General features: G+C 37.0%; 1 protein-coding gene across 2 annotated transcripts in view; it reads left to right on the top strand.

Annotated features, from left to right (window-relative positions):
* Gabrb1 (gamma-aminobutyric acid type A receptor beta1 subunit) overlaps nt 1–21,465 on the top strand; it is a 394,680-nt gene that overhangs the window by 288,019 nt on the left and 85,196 nt on the right. For both annotated transcript variants that reach the window (XM_028780796.1, XM_028780797.1), the window contains exon 5: nt 19,587–19,669. In XM_028780796.1, the coding sequence (XP_028636629.1) occupies nt 19,587–19,669 (83 nt within the window). The remainder of the gene's footprint in view (nt 1–19,586; nt 19,670–21,465) is intronic.

Below are 21,465 nucleotides of genomic sequence, written 5' to 3'. Positions count from 1 at the left end.
ACTGTAAAATTCAGGAGATTACTTAAAAAGAGGGCATTATTCATGCTTACTCCCTTCAGAAATATTTTCCATTTATATGAGTGATAAGTTCTTATTAATTTAAAATCTTTCATTTATCATATTGTTGATATTTAATTGATACTAAGTTAATACAGCATGTTTGCATATTTAGCAATACTTGTAAATACATTTAAAAATATGATTAATACATAAATATGTATTATTTGGACAGTTTGCTATACTCACAAATGTTTTGGCTAATTTGCCTGAATGTTGTATCTTATATAAATTTACATTTGATTGGAGGTCTTACTATGACACTAATATAAGCATGATTCAAGCAAATTCTTGGCCCTGGAAATTATCCAAATGCCAGTAATCTGTGTTTGTTTACTTAACCAATGCATTCAATATGATTTTTAGTAAGAGATTTAATCAGAGTGATAAACGTGGATCTTTTCTATAAATTTGCTTTCCAAACAACATTGACATAATTTTTTAAATGCAGGCAGCACACTGATCTGTTTCTGTCTTCTGAGAAATCATGATTTCAGTATTTCCTTAAGTTCCTGTTAATTCTATTATACCTACACATCCATTCTAAGGCAGACCCTAGGCAGACACTGGTAAATGACTTTTTATGAGGTCATTTGCCATGTAACACTGGCCATCTATTCAAGCAGCAGACACACCAGGGAACAAATAGTCAAACAAAGACTCTATTGCAAACTGTGGTGAAAAATATGAGGGAAGGCATGTCTGTGCCAAACACCAGAGCCCAATTAAGGGAATAGAATGTTTGATTAACAATATATTTCATATCCTTAGTATCTGTCACTATTAAATACTAGTTAGTGTAAATCCAGGTAAGAGAGAGATAAAGTTTGTTTTCCACTTATTATGGTTATTCTAGGATGGCATCCAGGGAGCAACCCTGCCCTGTTCAAAATGACATGTGACATGAGGCTGAAAGTGAAGATTATTCAAGGATTTTTTTTTTTTAGTATGAGGACATCAAATTTGAGTGTATTAAGGAGATTGAAATTCATTAGCATGTGCCTCTATTCACTTTCATTTTCCTTGAAGAAACAATGGCTGGGAAGATGATCAGAGTGAAGAGGGAAGTAGAGAAATAAGAGAAAATAGAGTAGGAAAGGCAAGCTGGATGAAGGGAATAAAAGGATGGGGGATGGGAAAAGGGGGGAAGAACTCAGGGACCAATACAGCTCCAACTCCATTTGTATCAGCTGATCTCTTCTCCCTCCTCCTCCCTCCCTCCCCAGTTTAACATTTCAGCATGTTTTATTTTACTATCTGTGGCTTCTTAGGGCATCTTAAACCATGATAGTGGTTTATTTTTACAAAACTTCCATAAATGTTGCTTTCTGCAAACATCTTTTCTAGTTTGGGGTCTTGTTTGCTTTTCTACACAAAGTGGTGTAACCGTTTAGCTTAGGTAGCAGGAGTTTGCCAGTTGTTGTTACATCGTGAACATCACGGGGCTGCAGAGAGAGCCCAGCAGTCAAGGGGACTTGCAGCTTCCTCAGAGGACAAGTGTTCGTTTCCTATCACCCACCTTAAGTTGAAGAATGGCCACTCCCCCATCCAGTTCCAAGAGAGACACCTTCTGAACTCCACAGCACATGCATACAGTTACCACATTCACACACACACACAAACATATATACAACACACAGACACATACCACATGCGTGTACCCAAACACATACCACATGCACATGCACAAGCACACATGCACACACAATTTTAAAGAGAGAGAAAATTCTTTGCATGCTGGTGAACCGGTAGCTCTAAGTAAAATATCTAGGTCAAAACACAACTTTTGTCAAAATGCTTTCCACAGCAAGAGCACCCATTTATTTTCTCCTTACAAGTATATGATGCCTAAATCCCCCCACAGAGATATAAACATCCATTACTATCACTCATTAATTTGGTGGTTGGAAATAGTCTTTAGTTTGTTTAATTTATGATTTCTTCATTGTAGAAATGAATATAGCCTCTAATTTCAAAACAATATTTAATGATATCGAACACCTCCAGAATTTACCTAATTAGCATTGGCTTTATAAAAGTCAATTTATGCCGGGCGGTGGTGGCGCACGCCTTTAATCCCAGCGCTTGGGAGGCAGAGGCAGGCGGATTTTTGAGTTCCAGGCCAGCCTGATCTACCAAGTGAATTCCAGGACAGCCAGGGCTACACAGAGAAACCCTGTCTCAAAAAAAAAACAAAAACAAAAAATAAAAATAAAAATAAAAGTTAATTTATTTTGTTAACTAATTTTATTTTGCAGCTCTCATAATGCGCCCATCATAACAATTTGTGTTTTATAAGAACAAAGCACAGAGACATGACAATGGGATCAGGACCACATGGGAGGGGGAGGACAGGAGACGCACAGGGGGCAGAGAAGGGACACTCCAACAAGCAACAAAGCTTTTATATCATTAGATAGTCACTTTATTTATGAGTTTCAGTGGCATAAAGATATGCCATAATGTAAAGTCACATTTTCATTAAAATGCCATTTATCCATCTTTTAAATGATAAATGTCAAAGACAATTAAATGTGCGATGTAACGTGCACTGTGTCCTATTCAAAACACAGTGGTCTTGACATCGTGATGAAAATGTTTATGATAGTAAAACTCAAAGGAAAGAACAGAGACCCTTAAAACATGTTCCTGAATGTGTAGAATGCCCATAAATAGGAGGGCAAAATACGAGGTGGAAATTTACCCCAGGGCAGATAGGTGTTACACCATCTCCTAATTTCAGGATTTCTTACATTATTGCTTATTTAATGAAAAGAACAATGTGCCAAAGCTGCTCTTTTATAGTTGGGAGAATTTTTCAAGTGTGTGCTTTCCTTCCTTGTATTTATGTTTGCTCTGTTCTCTGCCTCTATGAAATAGCTCTGTCTAGATAAGGCAGTATCTTAAATGCTTGGTGACTCCTGCATCATATCTCCCTCCCTGGAGAGTACTATTTTAGGATGACTGATCACTTCTTAGCAAACACGTCAGGCCTTGGTTCGTGGAAGGGAAAAAAAGAGTACAAGGCAATATAGCACTTTTACACATAAGCCCAATACTAACAGCTCTAAAGAAAGACTTAGTTATTGGTCCTTTAATTCTTACTCCTTTTGTAAATGATCCTAGGAATAGCTTAGGATAATACTTACTGATTCCACATCCACAGCATCCCTTTAAAATTAACATTTTCTTTAGATTTTACTATCACTTTCACTTCAATATCTAGCTCCCTCTCCATTACTTATAGCTTTCTACTGTACTATTTATTCATAATATATCCAGGACAGACATTTATGAGAACTAAAATGGTAAGAAGAAGGTGCTCTGGTTGGGAGGGGGTAGATTTGATTATTCCTACTTCCTGAGGCATAATTTAGCAAAGTGGTTACAAGCTAATATTAGACATTATAGAAAATATAGAGTCCAAAGCTATCTGATTACAGTGATATGATTCAGGAAAAAATGGGTCAGATACCCGTGGTATCACACGATCAGAGCTGGCTCTGTACCCTTACCAGGAGTCTGTCTTATCACTGTCACTCAATCAGTATTTTTCTGCACACCCTACCCCCACACTGATTTGTGAACTGCTTTTCATATTTGCAAAATGGTCTATGAATCACTCTGGCCCAACAGAATTGAATAATAATGATCCCATTTAAACAACATTTGGAATATAGATAATTGTCTGAAAATGACTGCCTGGGATTACACAGAGAGGAGTCATTAGCATTCAACACCAAGTCTACAAAACAGAGGGAGACAAGTAGCCTGGGATCAAGAAGTTAAAAACTAATGATTTGAGCTAAAGACCCAATTTCATTATTCTGGTTATGGATATACAGACTTCCCAGCACCATCACTGAAGAGGCCACTTTTTGAAGATTGTGTTCTCAGTCCTGGGTCAGTATCACCTGACTCCACTCAGAAGGGTTCTAGAATGCTTATTCTTTTGTACTAGTTTGCAGGTCTGTTTACATTGTGGTAAGATGCTGTTTTATTTCCTGCACATTGTAGCACAATCTAAAATCAAGAACTGTGGTACCTCTCATTTTGTTGCATTTACTCATGACTGTGTTGGCTAAATGATGTTTGTGGTTCAATAAGAAATATAGAATTGTCTCTTTCTCTTGGTAATAGTAAATAATAGTGTGTTGTGCCTTTTCAATAGCAGTAAGAAAATAAATGCCAAGTGCTCTCACCAGAAAAAAAAATACATAAATAAAAGATGAGCACTTGGGGTGACAGATATGTTAATTAGCTTGATTTAATTATTACACACTGAACTCATCACATTATTCTGCAAACATCTTCATCTACAATTGGTTAATTAATCATTTAAAAATAGATATTAGCTCCTTCAAAATCTGCATTTTGATTGGTCCAGACTTACTCTTCGACCTGCTGATACTTGTCCACCTCAACCCCTCCTTCTATCCCATCTTTATCCCCTTGAAACTCTGCCTCTAGGTATGGACCCAGGGGCCAGGGTCCCCCTAGATCTTACCTACCACCCCTTTTAGCCATTCCTTTTATCGTCTCTGTTCTTTATCACTTCTTGTGGATTTCATGGAGCCCATAGCTGCTCTACTGTTCTAGGATCCAGAGGGGGCCACAGCAACCAAACAACAGAAGATCCAGCAAACAAATCAAGACCAGGAATCACTTCAAACATTGTAACTCTATATGCTTAGATCCCAGAGTAAAACCACACACATATACAACCATGACAATATCTTTTTCAGAAGCCAGCAATCCTGTTGTAATAGTCCCTGAAGAAAAAAACAGAATTTAGCAGAAGTGCAAGGCAAGAACTTCAAAATACAAATTATGAATGGTTCAAAGATCTTAAAGAGTATATTAATAGTCTTAATAAAGACTGTGAAAACACAAATAGTTTAATGATATAAGGAAAATCATTCATACGTGAAAGTAGAAGCTAACAAAGATATAGAATCACTAAAGAAAAAATGACTTAAATTAAACTGGGATTGAAAAACTAAGTTGTCAAAACTAAAACCTAAGAAATAAGTCCCACCAACTGATTAAAAGACATAGAAGAGAGAATTATGGGTCTTGAAGACAAACCAGAAATAATGGACATTTCAGTCAAAGAAAATGCTAAACTTAAAAACCAAAGCACAAAACATCCAGAAAATCAGGGACATTATGAAAGACCAAATATGTTAATAAGAAGAATAGATGAATGAGAAGAAATGCAGGTCAAGTCACAGATATATTTTTAATAAAAATTAAGGAAGAAAAATTATCTGCTTGAAATAAAGAGCACAAGAGCATATAAAACCTGAAATAGAGGGACCAGAAAATATGCTTCCCACAACACACAATAATCAAAGCATCAAATGTACAGAACAAGGAAACAATAATAAAAACTATTGAAGAAAAAGACCAAGTTATATAGAAAGATAGGACCACTAAAATAACACTGAATGTTTCAATAAAGACTCTGAGCCAAAACAACTGGGTGGATATTCTACAAATAAACACTGCATACAAACCTAGACTACTATACCCAGCAAAACTATCAATCACAATCTATGGAGAAAGAAAAACATTTTACAGTAAAAAACAACATAAGTAATTTCTGTCCACTACATAGCTGCACTGAAGGCACATAAAGGAAATCTTCAGTCCATAGAGAAGGTTAACAATATAGTAAAGAGAATACAAGGAATTAATAATCTCAGAATGAAAAATTAGAAGACTTGGGGAAAACCTGCACCACAACAACAAAATAACAGTCATTATTAAGGAGTTCTCATTAATAACTCTCAACATTATTGATGGTTTCAATTTTCCTAAAAGAAAGACATAAGCTAAATATTGGGATAGAAAATAATATCCATCTTTCTGCTCCCACCATCAAGGGCCTCAGGGTGTTAACTGGCACATCAGCTGCAGAAACTAGTGTTGAGGTTACTCAAAGTGTTGAAAATTGGTCTACCACAGATATAGTTATAACACTCTTGTAAATATATCTAAAGGACTACATCTTACTGTAAAAGTGCTTGCTTATTCTTGTCCATTGCTGCCCTATCTATAATAGCCAGAAATTAAGCACATCCAAAATGTTCATTAACTGACAAAAACATAATGAAAATGTGGTACATGTACACAATGGAATATTATTCAGCTTGTAAGAAAAATGAAAATTTCAGATAAATGGATGGAGCTAGAAACAGTCATCTTAAGTAAGTAATGAGGACCCAAATAGACAACTACCACGTTTTCTCTCAGATGGAGATGTTATCCCTTAAGCTTTAGATGTGAGTGTTCAGAATAACCACAGGGGCTATGTAGCTAGAAAGAAACGGAGTGGGAGGAGAGGCTATCCCAAGGAAGAGAAAACAGAATATAATTGAGAGGCATATAGTCTTCCAAAATGGAGGGAAATAGAACATAGTGTTATAAAAAGATAAAGGGGACAATACAATAGAAAGATGAAATGAAAAGGTGGAGTAGAGGGCAGGGCAGTGAAAGGACTATGGGAGGAGATTTTTGAAAAGCTGTATGGCAACCTAATGTAGTAAAAGTTTCCTAAAATGTACATATCTATAAAAGAACTCTAAATGGGCTTACCATAAAATGAGAGAAAGAATGCCCCAACTAGACATACCATGTCATCAAGTAAAATCTTGTTGAATCATTGGATAAAAGAGTCCTATAGACGACAACACACACACACACACACACACACACACACACACGCATGCACGCACGCATGCATCTTAGGCTATTGCCAAGGCTATTGGTTGTTCTCCATACCTGATGGCAGGGCCCTTTCACTCAGGACAACACTTACTTCTGCTGATGAACATAGAAAAATTGAGACTATGCCCAACTAGAAGGTTTACCCCTACTGGCTTGTTTTCATGGTTCTAGAAAGTATGTTGAACCCTACTGGAGGAGAAAAGTAATCATCTCTATCACCCAGACATAAACCCTGAAATCTACAACAGAGACATGTCTACAAAGTATTCTGGTACACTAGTGGCACAAATGTTATGGGAGTAAACAACCACTTTTTGCCTGGATCTAAGATTCGTTCTATGAGATGGAACCCATACCTGACACTGCTAAAGTGGCCAAGAACATGAGACTAGAAAAAGCCATACATGAGCCCTAGAAGAAAACCTACTACTATTATTCTGCAAAGGGAACTTAGCTATTAAATGGCTCTAGTGACAGTGTTGTCAGATCAGGGCCTTACTCAACCATCATCTAAGAAGCTTCTTCCTGAAGTAGATAGTATTTAACACAGAGACTGACAACTGGGCAATGTGGCAGACAGTGAGAATCTTTTGAGCAGTCAGTCCTAAATGGAACGTGTTTGTCAAACCCCCTCTCCCAAGGCTTATGAATCTATGTGGAAGAGTAGGCAAAAAGAATGGAAGGTCAAAGGTGCTGGATGACGCCAAGAAGACAGTCTTCCAGATACAACAATAGGGTGCACATATGAACTCATAGAGACCATTAGAGCACACAAGACCAGCATGAGTTCAAAATAGACGAAACCCCTTTATAAAAGGGGAAATGAACATGAAATCCCACCACTAGCCAAGAAGCTATTTGAAATTAATACTTGTTAGGAAAGAGAAAATTAGTTTTCTTCAGTGGTGTGTCACTGGGTATTTTCCCATGCCTAGGAGTACTTGGCCGACATGAGAGACTTGACCTGATATATTTGGTTGTTTCGTTTTGTTTCCGCTTTTTGTTCTGTTTTGTTATTTTTGTTTTACTACTTCATTATTTATTATCTCATTTATTTTATATATTTTTGTTTGTCTTGATTTTTAATTTTTGGGTTTTGTTTTATGTTGCATTTTTTACAAAGAAGGAGAACAAGAAACCATAAAGCTCAATGGGTAAGAGAAGCTGAGGGAGGGGAAAGAAGATGATCAAAATAGATCATATATAAAATTGTTAATATAAAATGAAACTAAAGAATAAACAAACATAAGAATAAAACTAGGGAATTATATACATAAAACAGGAACCAATTCTAGACAAGAAACAAGAAAGCAACTGGGCTCTTAGGCTAGACCCCATTGAAAGCTTGCTTTCTTTGACTGAAAAGTTAGACTGCAGACCAGAGGGAAGGAGATGCTTCCCTCTGAACCCAGTGAAAACTGATGAGGCTCAAGATGACGACACAAATGACAAAGCTAAGAAAGAATTATCACTGAAGAAAAGCCTAAGCAAAACCACTGACTTCACTTTTTCTTAGTTGAGTTTAAAAATCACTATGAAAGTAACATACCTAAGAAACACATTTAGCAACTTCCCAGTGGCTTGCTAGAGGACATATCTCTGATACATGCCTTATGGTAACAGTTGTTGAGGTTACTTTGCAGAAACCTTGAAGGCTGTGCTTGCTAAAAGTCAAAAGTAAAAGGCCATTTGTTTACTAAAGCATATAGGTATCAGATGGATAATAGGATACAAGCAGGTAAAGACATAGCTCAGACATTGAAGTACTTACTATCCAAGCATGAGAACCTGAGTTTGGTCCCCAAAATTCAAAAAAAGTCTGATGTGGTGGTGTGTGCTCATAATCCAAGCATAAAGGAAGTGGAAATAAGTGAGTCTCTGGGGTTTCCTGCCAAGCCATCCTGACTGTGGGGTAAGCTCCAGGCCAAATGAAAGATCTTGTCTCAAATGAAGAAAGGTAGACAATATCTGAGAAATACTACCCCAGGTTGATTACTGGATTCCATACACACATACCTACATACACACAGACCAACCACATGTGCACCCAGACAAATTTATACATATAAGCATTCACAGGCATATGCACACAAATGTACACTCATGCACAAACACACACACAATCACACACAAGATAAAAGTCTGTCGTCTCTGCCTTCATATGGTGTCTGTCCTCTTTGTCACCTCAATCTTTGAGTCATATGTTGCTCAGCTCTGCATTTGGTTGTCAATCATTTCAGAAATGGTTGCCCAAAACTGTAATGCAGGATTAGCTTGGGCCATTGGCCACAGAATCAAATACATATGTGTTCTACTCTGCCCTTGTATTTCCCATCAATTCCAGCACTTCATGACAGTCTTTCAGGCTTGTTAGGTTCTGGATGCTGATCATGCCAGCTATAAATCATCAATTGTCAAAAGGAACTAACCACATATTGCCCACAAAGCAAGGCTAAAAGGCTTGTGCACAGGAAGAAAAACGTCTTTCAAAATTGTACTATGACCCATGAACAGTTACCAAAGTTTAGCATGCTGTAGAAAAAATCATGAGAAATCTAACACTCCTCTTGTCAAGTGGATACACTGGTCACCTCTAGATAGTACTGGCTTATAGTTTAGCTAGGGTCACCATCCCAATAAAAGAGCCTTGCCTGTCCTGTTCACAAATGTGTGGCTATGTCTCCTTTCAACTGCTTCTATGCCCTAAGACCCCACCAACTATTAGCGCTAATAGTGTTTTGAAGCAAAACTAAAAAATAATGTCTGCATAAATGTGTGGTTGGGTGTTTTTAACTGCTGTACCCATACTTACCATATTCTAGAATCCTAGTAGGTCCTCTTACCTTTGATATTAGTCAGACAGAAAATACCCCAAATTACTGCTGCTCAGGTGAATGCTAAAATTATGATAAACTTTAGATTTTAAGTATATTTCCCTGCTCTGGCAGAAATTTTACTGCTTCAAAAGTTCTCTCCTTAGACTCATCTAGGCTAAATAAAACATCTGGAGAGGCTGGCTTGCCTGAATCTAAATATCCATAAGACCACTTACAGACCCTCAGCCTAGAACATTTCTACATCCCATTGGGTGTCCATTTCATTAGTTTTGATATAGGGGGATGCTAACCATGTAAGTAGGGACTAATATACATAGAGAACTAAGTCATTCACCTATGGTAGTCACGTAATTCTGTATGTCTGAGAGTATATGACCTCATACAATGAAGGAGATATTACAAATGGACCCAATGGAAGCATGGGGGGGGGGTCTTTGAAGAGTAAAGCAGAGTACGAGAGATTGAGGAGGCATGAGAAGGGGAGTTGGAGGTAATTTCCATTGAAGGTGAAAGAAAGGCTGCATGAGCCAAGGAATGCAAAGGGCCTCTGGAAGATGAAAAGGACCAGGAAATCTATGTTCCCTCCATCATGGCCTCCAGAGCAGTCATGCTCTGATTTCAGGACTGCTTTTTAAACTTATGTGGAAACCTAATTCAAGGGGAAATCCCTGGAACCTATGAGGGTGATCTTAGTGAAGACTTCTAGTAATGGGAAATACAGAACCTTAATCTGCCATCTTCTGGGATCAGGCAAGGCTTTCAGTGGGACTTAGACATCAACTGAGCCACAAAACCTTTGACCTACAATTTGTCATGCCTGCAAGATGTGCTAGGACAAAGGCGGCATAGAACTTGTTTGTGGGAGTGGACAACAGGTGACTGCAAAAAATTAAAAATTCATTACCTTCGTGTGTTGTTTGTATGTGTTTGGGAGGGATGGTGTTATATGAGTATAGCGTGTGTGTGTGTGTGTGTATGTGTGTGTGTATGTGTGTGTGTGTGTGTACAGACAAACCAGTGCCACAGTGCATATGTGAAACATAAAAGGTCTCTGCTCTTAATGAACTGGCTTAGTGAAGAACAACTGTCTTATTAGATCATAGTTATAGGAGACAGTCCCACTAATGCTGTCACAACATGAAATTTAGTCCTAACGACATAGCAATCTGATCACTACTCCTCCCAAACAACCTCACAGTCATGTGTACCCATAAAGCTACTTAAGGGCTGACACTTCCTGGATAGGGTTTTGTCAGCATCGAGAACCATGCCAGTCGCAGACATTAGAGATGATTTGCAGTTCCAGTGGTGCCTAAGGTCAATGGCTGGGCAGCTTAAACCTTAATGAATAGAAACTATGGCACCAGCATTCCTGTCCTGGGACCACAGTTTTAACAGCTCACTGCCGTTTCTGACCTAACCTTCAAAATGTCAATAAATTAGATTATAATGTAAGCTGTTCTAAATGTCTTTGAAAGAACAGATGAATGCTCTGCTATCACGTAGCCACCTCTGGGAAATTTATCTTTAGAAGAATGGCTAGTTAATGCTGTTGCCTGTAGCTGGGTTTTCCCTACTGTTCTTTGATTCACTATCTACCAGTGATAGTATTTCCTCACACAAAGAGACTGAATACCTTCAGTGAAGAACACTAGAAACAGAATTTTTAAAAGAAACAATAAAACTTTGAAGCCCTTAATCAAGCCAGCTCTGTGATCTTTGATACCTTTAATTCCATGAAATGTTCATGTGATCATCTCGCTTCGTTCAGAGTGAATACATTGCCAGAAGGGTAGGAATTAATTGTAGTGGTGGTTCACTGCTTCTGGCCATCCTAATCGACAAGAAAGAGAAATGGAGACGTGGGGAGCAATCATTCTTAGAGATGTTCACTGGTGCCTCTCACCCAAAGACAGAAGAGCCAAATAGTTCTGCCTGGGGACATCTCTCTTTTTGTTGATGGTCTTGTGGATTTTTGCTGAGCAATTTTTCCCTGTGCCAATTGCTCATACCCTGAGTATTATATCTAGAAATGTCAAATTATTAGCATCAAAGCCCAGCTTTCCACTGTATGCTTCTCCAGACTAAAGCCTAGATATGTGAGCACCTGCTTGTGTCAGATCCTTGTTTAAGTTCCAGTATTCTCTCTCTTCACAATGACCCCAATGAGTATCTGCGAACCATATTAGTATTTTTGTGGATTTCCTCCAGCTCCTATTAAATAATTTTGAGAAACTTTCCACCTAGTCCAAGTTGAACTCATGAAATCCTTCATGGAGAATGAGAATTAGAAGGCAGACAACCCAAGATGGAGGTGGTTTTATGTCAGGGAATTCTAGGAGCTACCCTACCTGCAGGTTCATGGGCTGCTTCCCTTGCTGAACTTATTAATCATCTCTTTCCATCACAGTGGCTATGTGAGGGGGAGCAGCCACGGGACCCAAGCAAGAAGAGTACAAATCAGAGTCTAGGTCAAGCCTTAGTACAATACGTGGTGGTGAAATCAATTTTATGTCTTACGACAAGTATTGATGAATGAATTAATCATAGAGTCAATTCAGTAGCTCTTTGCAAATTTTAGAATTTTCATTATCATCCCTGAAAATACATACAAATAGCATTATATAGACTGAACAGGTTATACTTGTGTATTTAGGAATACATGTACATATACATCCATGCACATAGCAACAATTAATGAATAAAGGAACCATGGATTTGAAAGAAAGTAGGAAGGGGTATACTGGAGGTATTGGAGGGGAAAATGGAAGAAGAAAGGATGCTATCGTATTACAATTTCAAAAGTAAAATAATTTTAAACTTTGACAAAAATAAATTGGTACTAAGGGAGACTCAGGACCCAAATCTTCATCATATATTGTCCGTGCTTTCAAATGTATATTCTCTTTTAAAACCAAATCACATTTAAGCTTACAAGGTAATTTCATACTTACAGCTACAGTTTTCATACTTACAGCTATGCATAGACTGAGGTTTCCTACAAGATTTCATTTTGTTAAGGATTTCATCAGAGGAGAAATGTTAGAAACACTCGGTCACAGAGATTCTTGACCTCAACGATGGTATTTGTGAGCAGATAACAGTTTTGGTGTTCTGGAAAGCTGTCCTGTCATTACGAGCTGCTTAGTAGAAACACCAGCTTCTGTTAAACTCGAGTCTAGTATCAAATTCCGGTCCAAACATAATAATCAAAAATGTCTTAAGACAATGCCAAGTGTCCCTGGTAGGATGAAATTCTGTCTGGAAAAAAAATCATTTCTGCATTATGGAGTATGGGAAGAGTATGAGAAATTCCCAGTGTGTGTTCACATCTTCACAATTTTTTATTCATAAGCAGCTGTGAACCAATACAGTACGTGGAGCAACTTTTTTAATAATGAAAATGTTTTATAAATAAGCTCAAATTATGGTCCATATTACTTAAGAAGCATTGAATCTTTTCTTCCAAGTATTTTTTCTCCATTTTTGAGACACCCTTAATAATTTGCATACATATTTACAGTATTGCCAGATTTATTATTTTTTTAACCACAAAAAAAAAACCATTCAATTTTTTTCTCTTTTGGTTTTCAGTGTCCCTAAAAGGACATTTCTCAAACTAGATGACTAATGAATCAATTACAAAAACATTTTATCCTTTTAAGAACTACTTTTGTTCAATTTTTTTATTGGATATTTTATTTATTTACATTTCAAATGTCATCCCCTTTCCCCATTCCTCCCCCAGAAGCCCCCTATCCTATCCCCCCTGCTCTTTCTTGCTTCTTCTTCTTTATTAGTATTTTAAGTTAACATACAAAGTACTGGGTTTTATTACAGCATCCTCATACATGTGTCATTGGAGTTCTGATTTGTTTCCCTCTACCCCTTCCCTTGCTTCCTCCAGCTAGTTTCCTCATCTGATTTCCTGTCACATGTATTCCATCACCCTCCCTCCTCATCCTTTTTTTTAATTAGTAATTTTTTTAATGTTAATCAAAGGCTTTATAGGTTTGGTACCACTCAATAACAAGATGCCCATACAATCAGAGGTGTAACCCAATACCCAACCTAGATATATCAACAATCTTTGACTGCCAAACATCCACCTCACATGGAGTAATTTTAACAAGTGATTTAGTACTTATTGTGCAACTTAGGGAGTGATTTTATATGAATACAATATAGTTTTAATTTAGACTTTATATATTGATGTTACATATAATATTTCATTTTGTTTAATTTTTTCATAGGATCCATATTTTCAGTTTGTATAAATTATGTGCCTTAACAAAGCTTTGATCAGTAATTACTTGCACATGTTATGGTGGTCCGCTAATACTATAATGAGACAGAAGCCTCCTATTGCCTGATGGTAACAGTGTGTTTACCTACAGTCCACCATCACAGTGAGCTTTATGATTGTTTGTAGGAATGCAGGTATGAACAGACCTATTCTGCTGATGCTCATTAAACGGCTATGCATCTATAATGCTACCCATCATTATTTTAGAAGGTTCTCCTTTAACTCATAAATGTAACCTTACTGTAAAACAAAACACAATGTTATATTGCTGCAAGTTTCATATATTTTGTGTTCCTCACTCTCTCTTTGGGCTACAAAGAGGCTAGCCCAAGTGTTAAATCTACACCACCTATACTGTCTATACCACCAGCTTTGTGCAACAACAGCCTATAGTATTCATTTGTCACAAATCATGAAGCTCTCAGAATGTGACCTGATGTTAAGTGAGACACACCTGTGTATTGCATATGCATATATATGTAAATACAGATATATAATGTTGGCTGTTGGTATACATATCTATGTTTTATTTTGTATATATACACATACACACACATAAATATATATATATATATATATACACACATATATATGTATATATATGTATATATATATAGTATGCTTTTGTATTATATATAGTATACATATGTGTGTGTACTGAATATTTTATTATAGTAAATCCAAAACATCTTCATCTACAAAACTAAACTATAGGAACCAACATAAATGCCTACCAGTGAAAGATTAAGAAAATCAATTGTGTCATCTCCATATGAATGAATGTATAATAACAAAAGGTTTTCTTTGTAAGAACGGCTTATTATAGAGAGGGGCTACCCAGAACCCCCTTTGACAGGTGATCTGAATTCTTGGTTAGGCTGCGAGGCTAAGCACTGCAAGGGAATATAAATAAAAGATAAAAATATCTATCTGGGTTTCCTGAGGGACAAGCCTGACTGCATAGAGGTTGATGTCAAAAGTATCCCCTCTCCAAGAAAAAGACATCGGGACGGGTATGGCCCTTATGCCTCACTGGACAACAACAGGGGGACTGGAGCCATTACAAGATCCCCTTCAAATACTGGAGGTCAGGCCTCTATCCCCGCCTTCGCAAGTTTAGAATTGCCACAGCCCTTCTATACTTAGAGAAGGGAGGAGATGTCAGGGGTAGCCCTGCTTACACACTGAAGGCCTAAAATCAGCCATAGGCCTAAATTCAGCAATAGGCCTGTCATACATGTATACTAACACCAAGTCTTGGGTCTCAGTGGAAAAACATTGAAACAGATGGCTATAAGCTATTGTAAACAGGCAGCTTTTGTGGAAATTTACCAGCCTAAGTAGTCATAGACCTTGTAAATAGGTAGCCTTGGCAGACAATACCATCTTAGATAAGGACAAGCGAGTCATAGGCAGAGTCATAGTGAATTGTCCCCTGAACATTCACCCAGCCGATACTGGTTCTGAAGATATCTGTATTCCCCCTGAACACCCACACTCCAGTGTCATTCCCTTCCCCACATCCTGCCTTTCTGTGTTTATAACCCCTGTGTGAATGAATTATGATTTGAGAAAAAATAAATTTAAAAAAAAGTGAAAAAAAAGAATGGCTTATTATTTAGTGATATAGAAACTTTGTGATTTGGACTACTATGGCAGAGACTTTCCCTCACTAAAACAATTAGCTGTTCTTCTGTTTGCAAAGAATTTTTCATATATAGTATTTTCCCTGATTTACTTTTTATTGCTAATGACAAAAACACTAGCTAGCACATAGCTACTTAGGCTTATTTATAATATAAAAGAATCTTAGAGTTAAATCTATGTCTTTTGAGCTATTTAAATCATCCCTACACTTTGTAGAGGACCATGTCTTTAAAAGTATTTTTTTTTCAGTTCCAAAGTGGTATCAAAAGATTATAAATAGTAGAGTAGCTACTTGAACTACAGTTACTCTCAGATTCTGCATTTCAGGAAAACAGTTTAAGGGAAAAATCCAGGGATGAGGAAAGCCAAAGTAGGACATCTAGAGTGAGGGTCCTGGAATTTACAGCCAACCCCTAAGGTTGATGGAGCTCACCTAAGGTGTGATGTAAGCTTGGACTCCAGGGCAGTGTTTTCTTACTCTCTACACAAAATCTGTTGAGTGTAAATATGTCAGAGTCTGGGAAACAAATCTGAGAATCCACATGAGGGATGTGAGGTACCATAAGATGTAAGAGGCTGATGTCATTGCTTTTGTTATATTGAGTTGCATGGGAAGAGAAGGTTGATCCCTGATGCATACTAAAGCTTCCTTCTATTTAAAAATTCAGCAGATACTGATGATACATTGTCAAGATTTGAGAGAATATAAGAAGTGGTGGGACACATAACAGGTATATAGATAGTAACTTCCATATGAGGAACATCTGTTAAGTACAAAAGTCTGAGAAAATCATTATGTACACATTAAATCTTTTCATCCACTCAGTAGTCCTAGGTAGTGGTTTGATTGGTTTATGAGGGCACAAAGCCTAATGGAGCTCATTTAGCCAACCTGAGTTCATGCCATTTTGTATATAAAAGTAAAAGTCAACCCAAACTACAAAGTTTTTAGCAACCTTACTGTGATGTTTTTGACATGTATCTATTGTGTATGCTGGATTGGATATAATAAAATACTAGCAAATTCACCAGTACACCAAAAGAATTTTTATTGGGAACAAGTAGGATTTATTTCAAGAGTAAGATGGTTGTTGAACATATGCAAATCAAAGTGTAGGATAAGCCATCAGCAGGGTGAAGGACAAACCCTAAATGATCTTCCCAGAAGATGCAGGAAAAGTTCTATACATTTTCATAACAAAGACTTTCAAAACCTAGGCATAAAAGGAACTTACCTCACTATAACAAAGACTGTGTGAAAAAACTCAAAGCTAGCACCACAATCAATAGATGTTGAGTTCAAAGCCAAAGAATAACATTTTCTGACATCAAATTATACTACAGTTTTATGATAAACAAAAAGTCTAAGGGTATCAGTATAAGCAAGCAAATAAATGAGTAGGACCAGAGACCGCAGATATAAAGACATTTATAGTCAGCTGACCATCAACAGAGGCACCAAGAAAACACAAAGAGAAAAGATGGTCTCTTCAACAAATTTTGTTTTAAATATTATATATTTACATCCAAAATGTTCCAGCAAATTTAGAGGCTAGCTCAAAACACATAAAAATCAACCAAAAATCAGTCAAAGAATCAAACAGAAATTGAAGAACCAGCAGGCCGCAGGGGAAAATCTTGGCACTGAGCTTGATAATAACTTTAAAGCCATACAACAAAACTTCCAGATAACAAAAGCAAAATCAAACAGTTGGGAGTAAAACAAACTAAAACATCTCTATACAGCAAATAACTTGTAATGGGTGAAAAACGCTTGCAATCTATGTATTTCATAAAGGACTATTAGTCATTTATACAAAGAACAATCACAACAAAAATATAAATATCTGTATTATAAAATGTACAAAGGTTTCAATTTAAAAAAAAGTTAGAGTCAACAGACATGACAAAAAGTCCTCAGCAATTCTAAGGGTAATATAAATCAAACCTACAAAGAAGTAGCAGAGGCGGATGCTCACAGTCAACCATTGGACTGAGCACAGGGTCCCCAATGGAGGAGTTAGAGAAAGGACTGAAAGAGATGAAGGGGTTTGCAAGCCCATAGGAAGGACAACAATATCAACCAACCAGACCCCCACCCAGAGCTCCCAGGGACTAAACCACCAGCCAAAGAGTACACATGGAGCGACCCATGGCTCCAGCCGCATATGTAGCAGAGGATGGCCTTGTAGGGCATCAATAGGATGGAGGAGAGGCCCTTGTTCTTGTGAAGGCTTGATGCCCCAGTGTAAGAGAATATCAGGACAGGGATGTAGGAGTGAGTGGGTGAGTGGGTGGGTGGGTGAGGAGTGGGTGAGTGGGTGAGAGAGTGGATGGATGAGTGGGTGGTTGGGTAGGAGAACACCCTCATAGAAGCAGGGGGAAGAGTGTGGGATAGGAAGCTTCCACGTGGGGAAACCAGGAAAGGAGATAACATTTGAAATGTAAATAAAGAAAATACCCAATTAAAAAAAACTCTCTTAAAAAAGAAAATAGAGGAAAAAGAAGCAAGTACTGTCAAATCTGCAAAGAAACGTGATTATCATTGTGCTACTATATGACAAAGTCGTGCTCCTCTTGCTCAGTTATTTTGGTTATTTACCAGCCATTTTTATTGTTCCATATGAATTTTAAGATTGCTTCTTCTATTCTTATAAAAATAAAACTAAATTAAAAAGTGATTGGCTAAAAAGGTAAGTTTAATGACATGCATATCCTACTGCAATGAAATTTTCAAAAAGGTATCGTTGGCATTTTGGCAGATATTAGCATTGATCTGAAAGTATATTTTGACACTCATTATGAGAACACTAATTCTGACTGAGGCGCATGGTCCCCAATCATTTGTCTTTTCAGCTTTTCTTCATGAAGATTTTATAGTTTTCAGCATACAGGTCTTTCTTCCCCTTTGCTAAGTCAAATCTCATGTATCTTGTTGCTTGAGTAAATGGAATTGTCCTCTTATTTCCTTTTCGGAGATTTCTGTGTTAATGTATTCTACAAACAACACTACTGATTTTCCATTTTTGCTTTGTATCCTGTCAGTTTGCATCATCTGGTTTCTAGCTCCAATAGCTCTTTGTGGTGGAGTCTTCACTGCTGTCTATCTAAATGGGAAGACCATCTATAACACATATAATGTTACTTATTCCCTTCTTATTTGAGGCTAGGACTGCTAATCTATGTTCAATAAAAGTTACAATATTGGGCATCCTTGCTTTGTTCCAGACCATAGAAGTAGACATTTTAATTTCTCTGCATCTGCTGAGATGATTGTTGTGGGTTTTCTTTCGTTACTATGGTATGGTGTGTTAACTAATCTTATCTTAGATCTTTTTCACTGACTTCATAATATTTCTTAGTGTTTGGTTCTACTGGTTGACTATTTTGTAAACATTTGCACATAAGAATAGTTATGCTCTGTATTAAGCCATCTAATCCTTTTAAGGAATTGTTAAATTTGGTCTAATACAGGGGGTTAAACTAAATATTCATGAGAAATACTAGCCTCAAGTTTTCTTTTCTGCTCTGTTACCTTTGGTTAGATAGGAATTGAGGGGTGCATACCTCATAAAGTATGTGTGTGCTCTTCTGGTTTTTGAAAGAGACAGAAAGACTTAGCACCAAATTCTCTTTGAGTGTTTGAGAAATTCACCTATGCAGCCATATGGTCCTGGATCCTTTCAGTTAAAGTTTTGATTACAAATTTAAATGATCCAGATCATTGCAATGTTCACACTTTTTGTTTCTCCTTAAAGTTGCAGCTCTCTAGAAATTTATCTATTTCTATCTTTTCGCCGGGGCTATCTACTCTGCTGCTGTATATTTATGGTGGTCCCCTAGGAGCTTCTAAGTTTTCAGCCATTTAGCAAACATGATTTGGGGCTAGGAGGCTTAGAAATAAAATTTCACCACCTAAAAGGTTTAATTTACACTTGTTTGTTGGAGAGTCTCTGTGTGTCCATGAAAGGTTACCACTTATGTCTTTCTCCTCTCTCACCTTGTAGGATCACAACCACAGCAGCATGCATGATGGATCTTCGAAGATACCCTCTGGATGAGCAAAACTGCACCCTGGAGATTGAAAGTTGTGAGTTACTTGCAAAGGGGATGAGAAAGAGGGATATTTACTTGACCCAATTAAATTCAACACTTTTCGGAGTTAATTGGCACTGGGATATTTTTAGCTGCCACCTTTTCAAGGAATTCACAGTCAGTGACATTTTCCCTAGTATTGATGATTCAAGGGTCATTTCAGCGACATTATCTCTTTGGCCAATTAAGGAAAGTCTGCTTATTTTAATTCATAAATTTATAAACCCATGCCTTCTTCACCTTCTCTCATAACCTTCTAGTATCTAAGCTTCATTTGGTGAAAAAAAGAAAATATTTACTCATCTGTTAACCTGAAGGATTTGTAAACAGCATTTTAGAAAAACACCATGAGAGAGCCATGGGTTAATGGTGTTTTTACTAGTGAAAAATATATAACTGTAAATGGCGCATCAATGGGCTCATGCTTTAGGTCAAAGAGTTAATATTTTCCATGGCTGTGGACTGATTTTGGTCTGTACTATAAGGATGTTATTTATTAACTGTTTTCTCAATAACACGAGCACTTTATTCACTGAGATCTAACCTGAGAAGCTACCCTTGTTTTCCGGCCTTCAACCTATAGGCATTTGAGCCAGTTCACTGTGAAAAGTAGAAACAGATGTTTTATTGGTTTTGAGAGTCACAAAAATATACAGGAGTTAACATTATCACTTATTCAAATGTGAAAATTCAGCAGATATGTATTTTGGGCATCTAAAATACTTTCTAGGGCTAAATGTCAAGAAGGAAAGGGAGATGAAAAACTGCCAGCTGACCTTACATTGTTATTAAAGAATGAATTGTTTCTCTACTATGCTAGTAAACTTTCCAGTCTCATCATATATAAATAAAACTGTTCCTATAGAGATAGTGCTAAATATAGACGTACCCATCATCCTACTACCAACAACATGAATAAAAAATTCAGAAATGATCGTCAACTACTATTTTAATATCAAAGATCATAAGGAACATGGTAAATACCAAAAGTATCTTTTACGATAGCATTAGTGTTGACTTGGTTGACACACCAAAATGACCAAATTGGAAACATAAACATGATCATTTATTAATAACTGATAATAATTTATAAGTAAAACACAACTTTTGTTCAGCAAACAAATCATTACCTTTGAAACTGGGGTAGAAATAGCAGATTAGCTGATGGCTTGGTGACAGATCTGGGTTTTCGGTCACCTCTGACTATCTGTCAACTGGTTTTGTGATTTTTCCGGAACTCTGGCTTCTTTTGGAAAACTTCATGATCTGAAACTGTCATAAAAAAAAAAAATTCTAAGATCCTCGGCATTCATTGTTCAGCTAAGAAGCAGTGAATTTTGCAAAGTAATTGAACTGATTCTGTATTAAGATTTATCAGTGTATTTTCCCAAAATTCCTAATTTTTTTTACAATGCATAGTGAGTTTTCCTACTTTGTAGATTGACATTTTTCTAAAGATACCATATTTCTTTATTTATACTGGAAAGTATGTAATTCAACCCATCCATCATACCATGTAATGATCAAAATAACAAATAAGGCAGAAATTAAATGTTGCCTAAATAGAATCTATAGAGGCAAGGACATAGTAGAAACTCAAACCTACACAAGAACTGCGGGCCCATTGCCTTCTATGTGTTAAACTAACAGCACAGAACCATATGACACCTCTCAGATAAAAGCACTGTGACAACATCTGACAGTTAGTATCTAGGATGCAGAAGAACTAAACTAACCAAAGGCAAGGATGGTGGAGGGATGGGAGGTCAAGGTACTTTCACAAGCCCAGTT

This window comes from Grammomys surdaster, unplaced genomic scaffold (genome assembly GCF_004785775.1).
Source record: "Grammomys surdaster isolate TR1022 unplaced genomic scaffold, NIH_TR_1.0 372, whole genome shotgun sequence".
Lineage (NCBI taxonomy): Eukaryota > Metazoa > Chordata > Mammalia > Rodentia > Muridae > Grammomys > Grammomys surdaster.
This window is presented reverse-complemented; position numbering and strand designations above follow the sequence as displayed.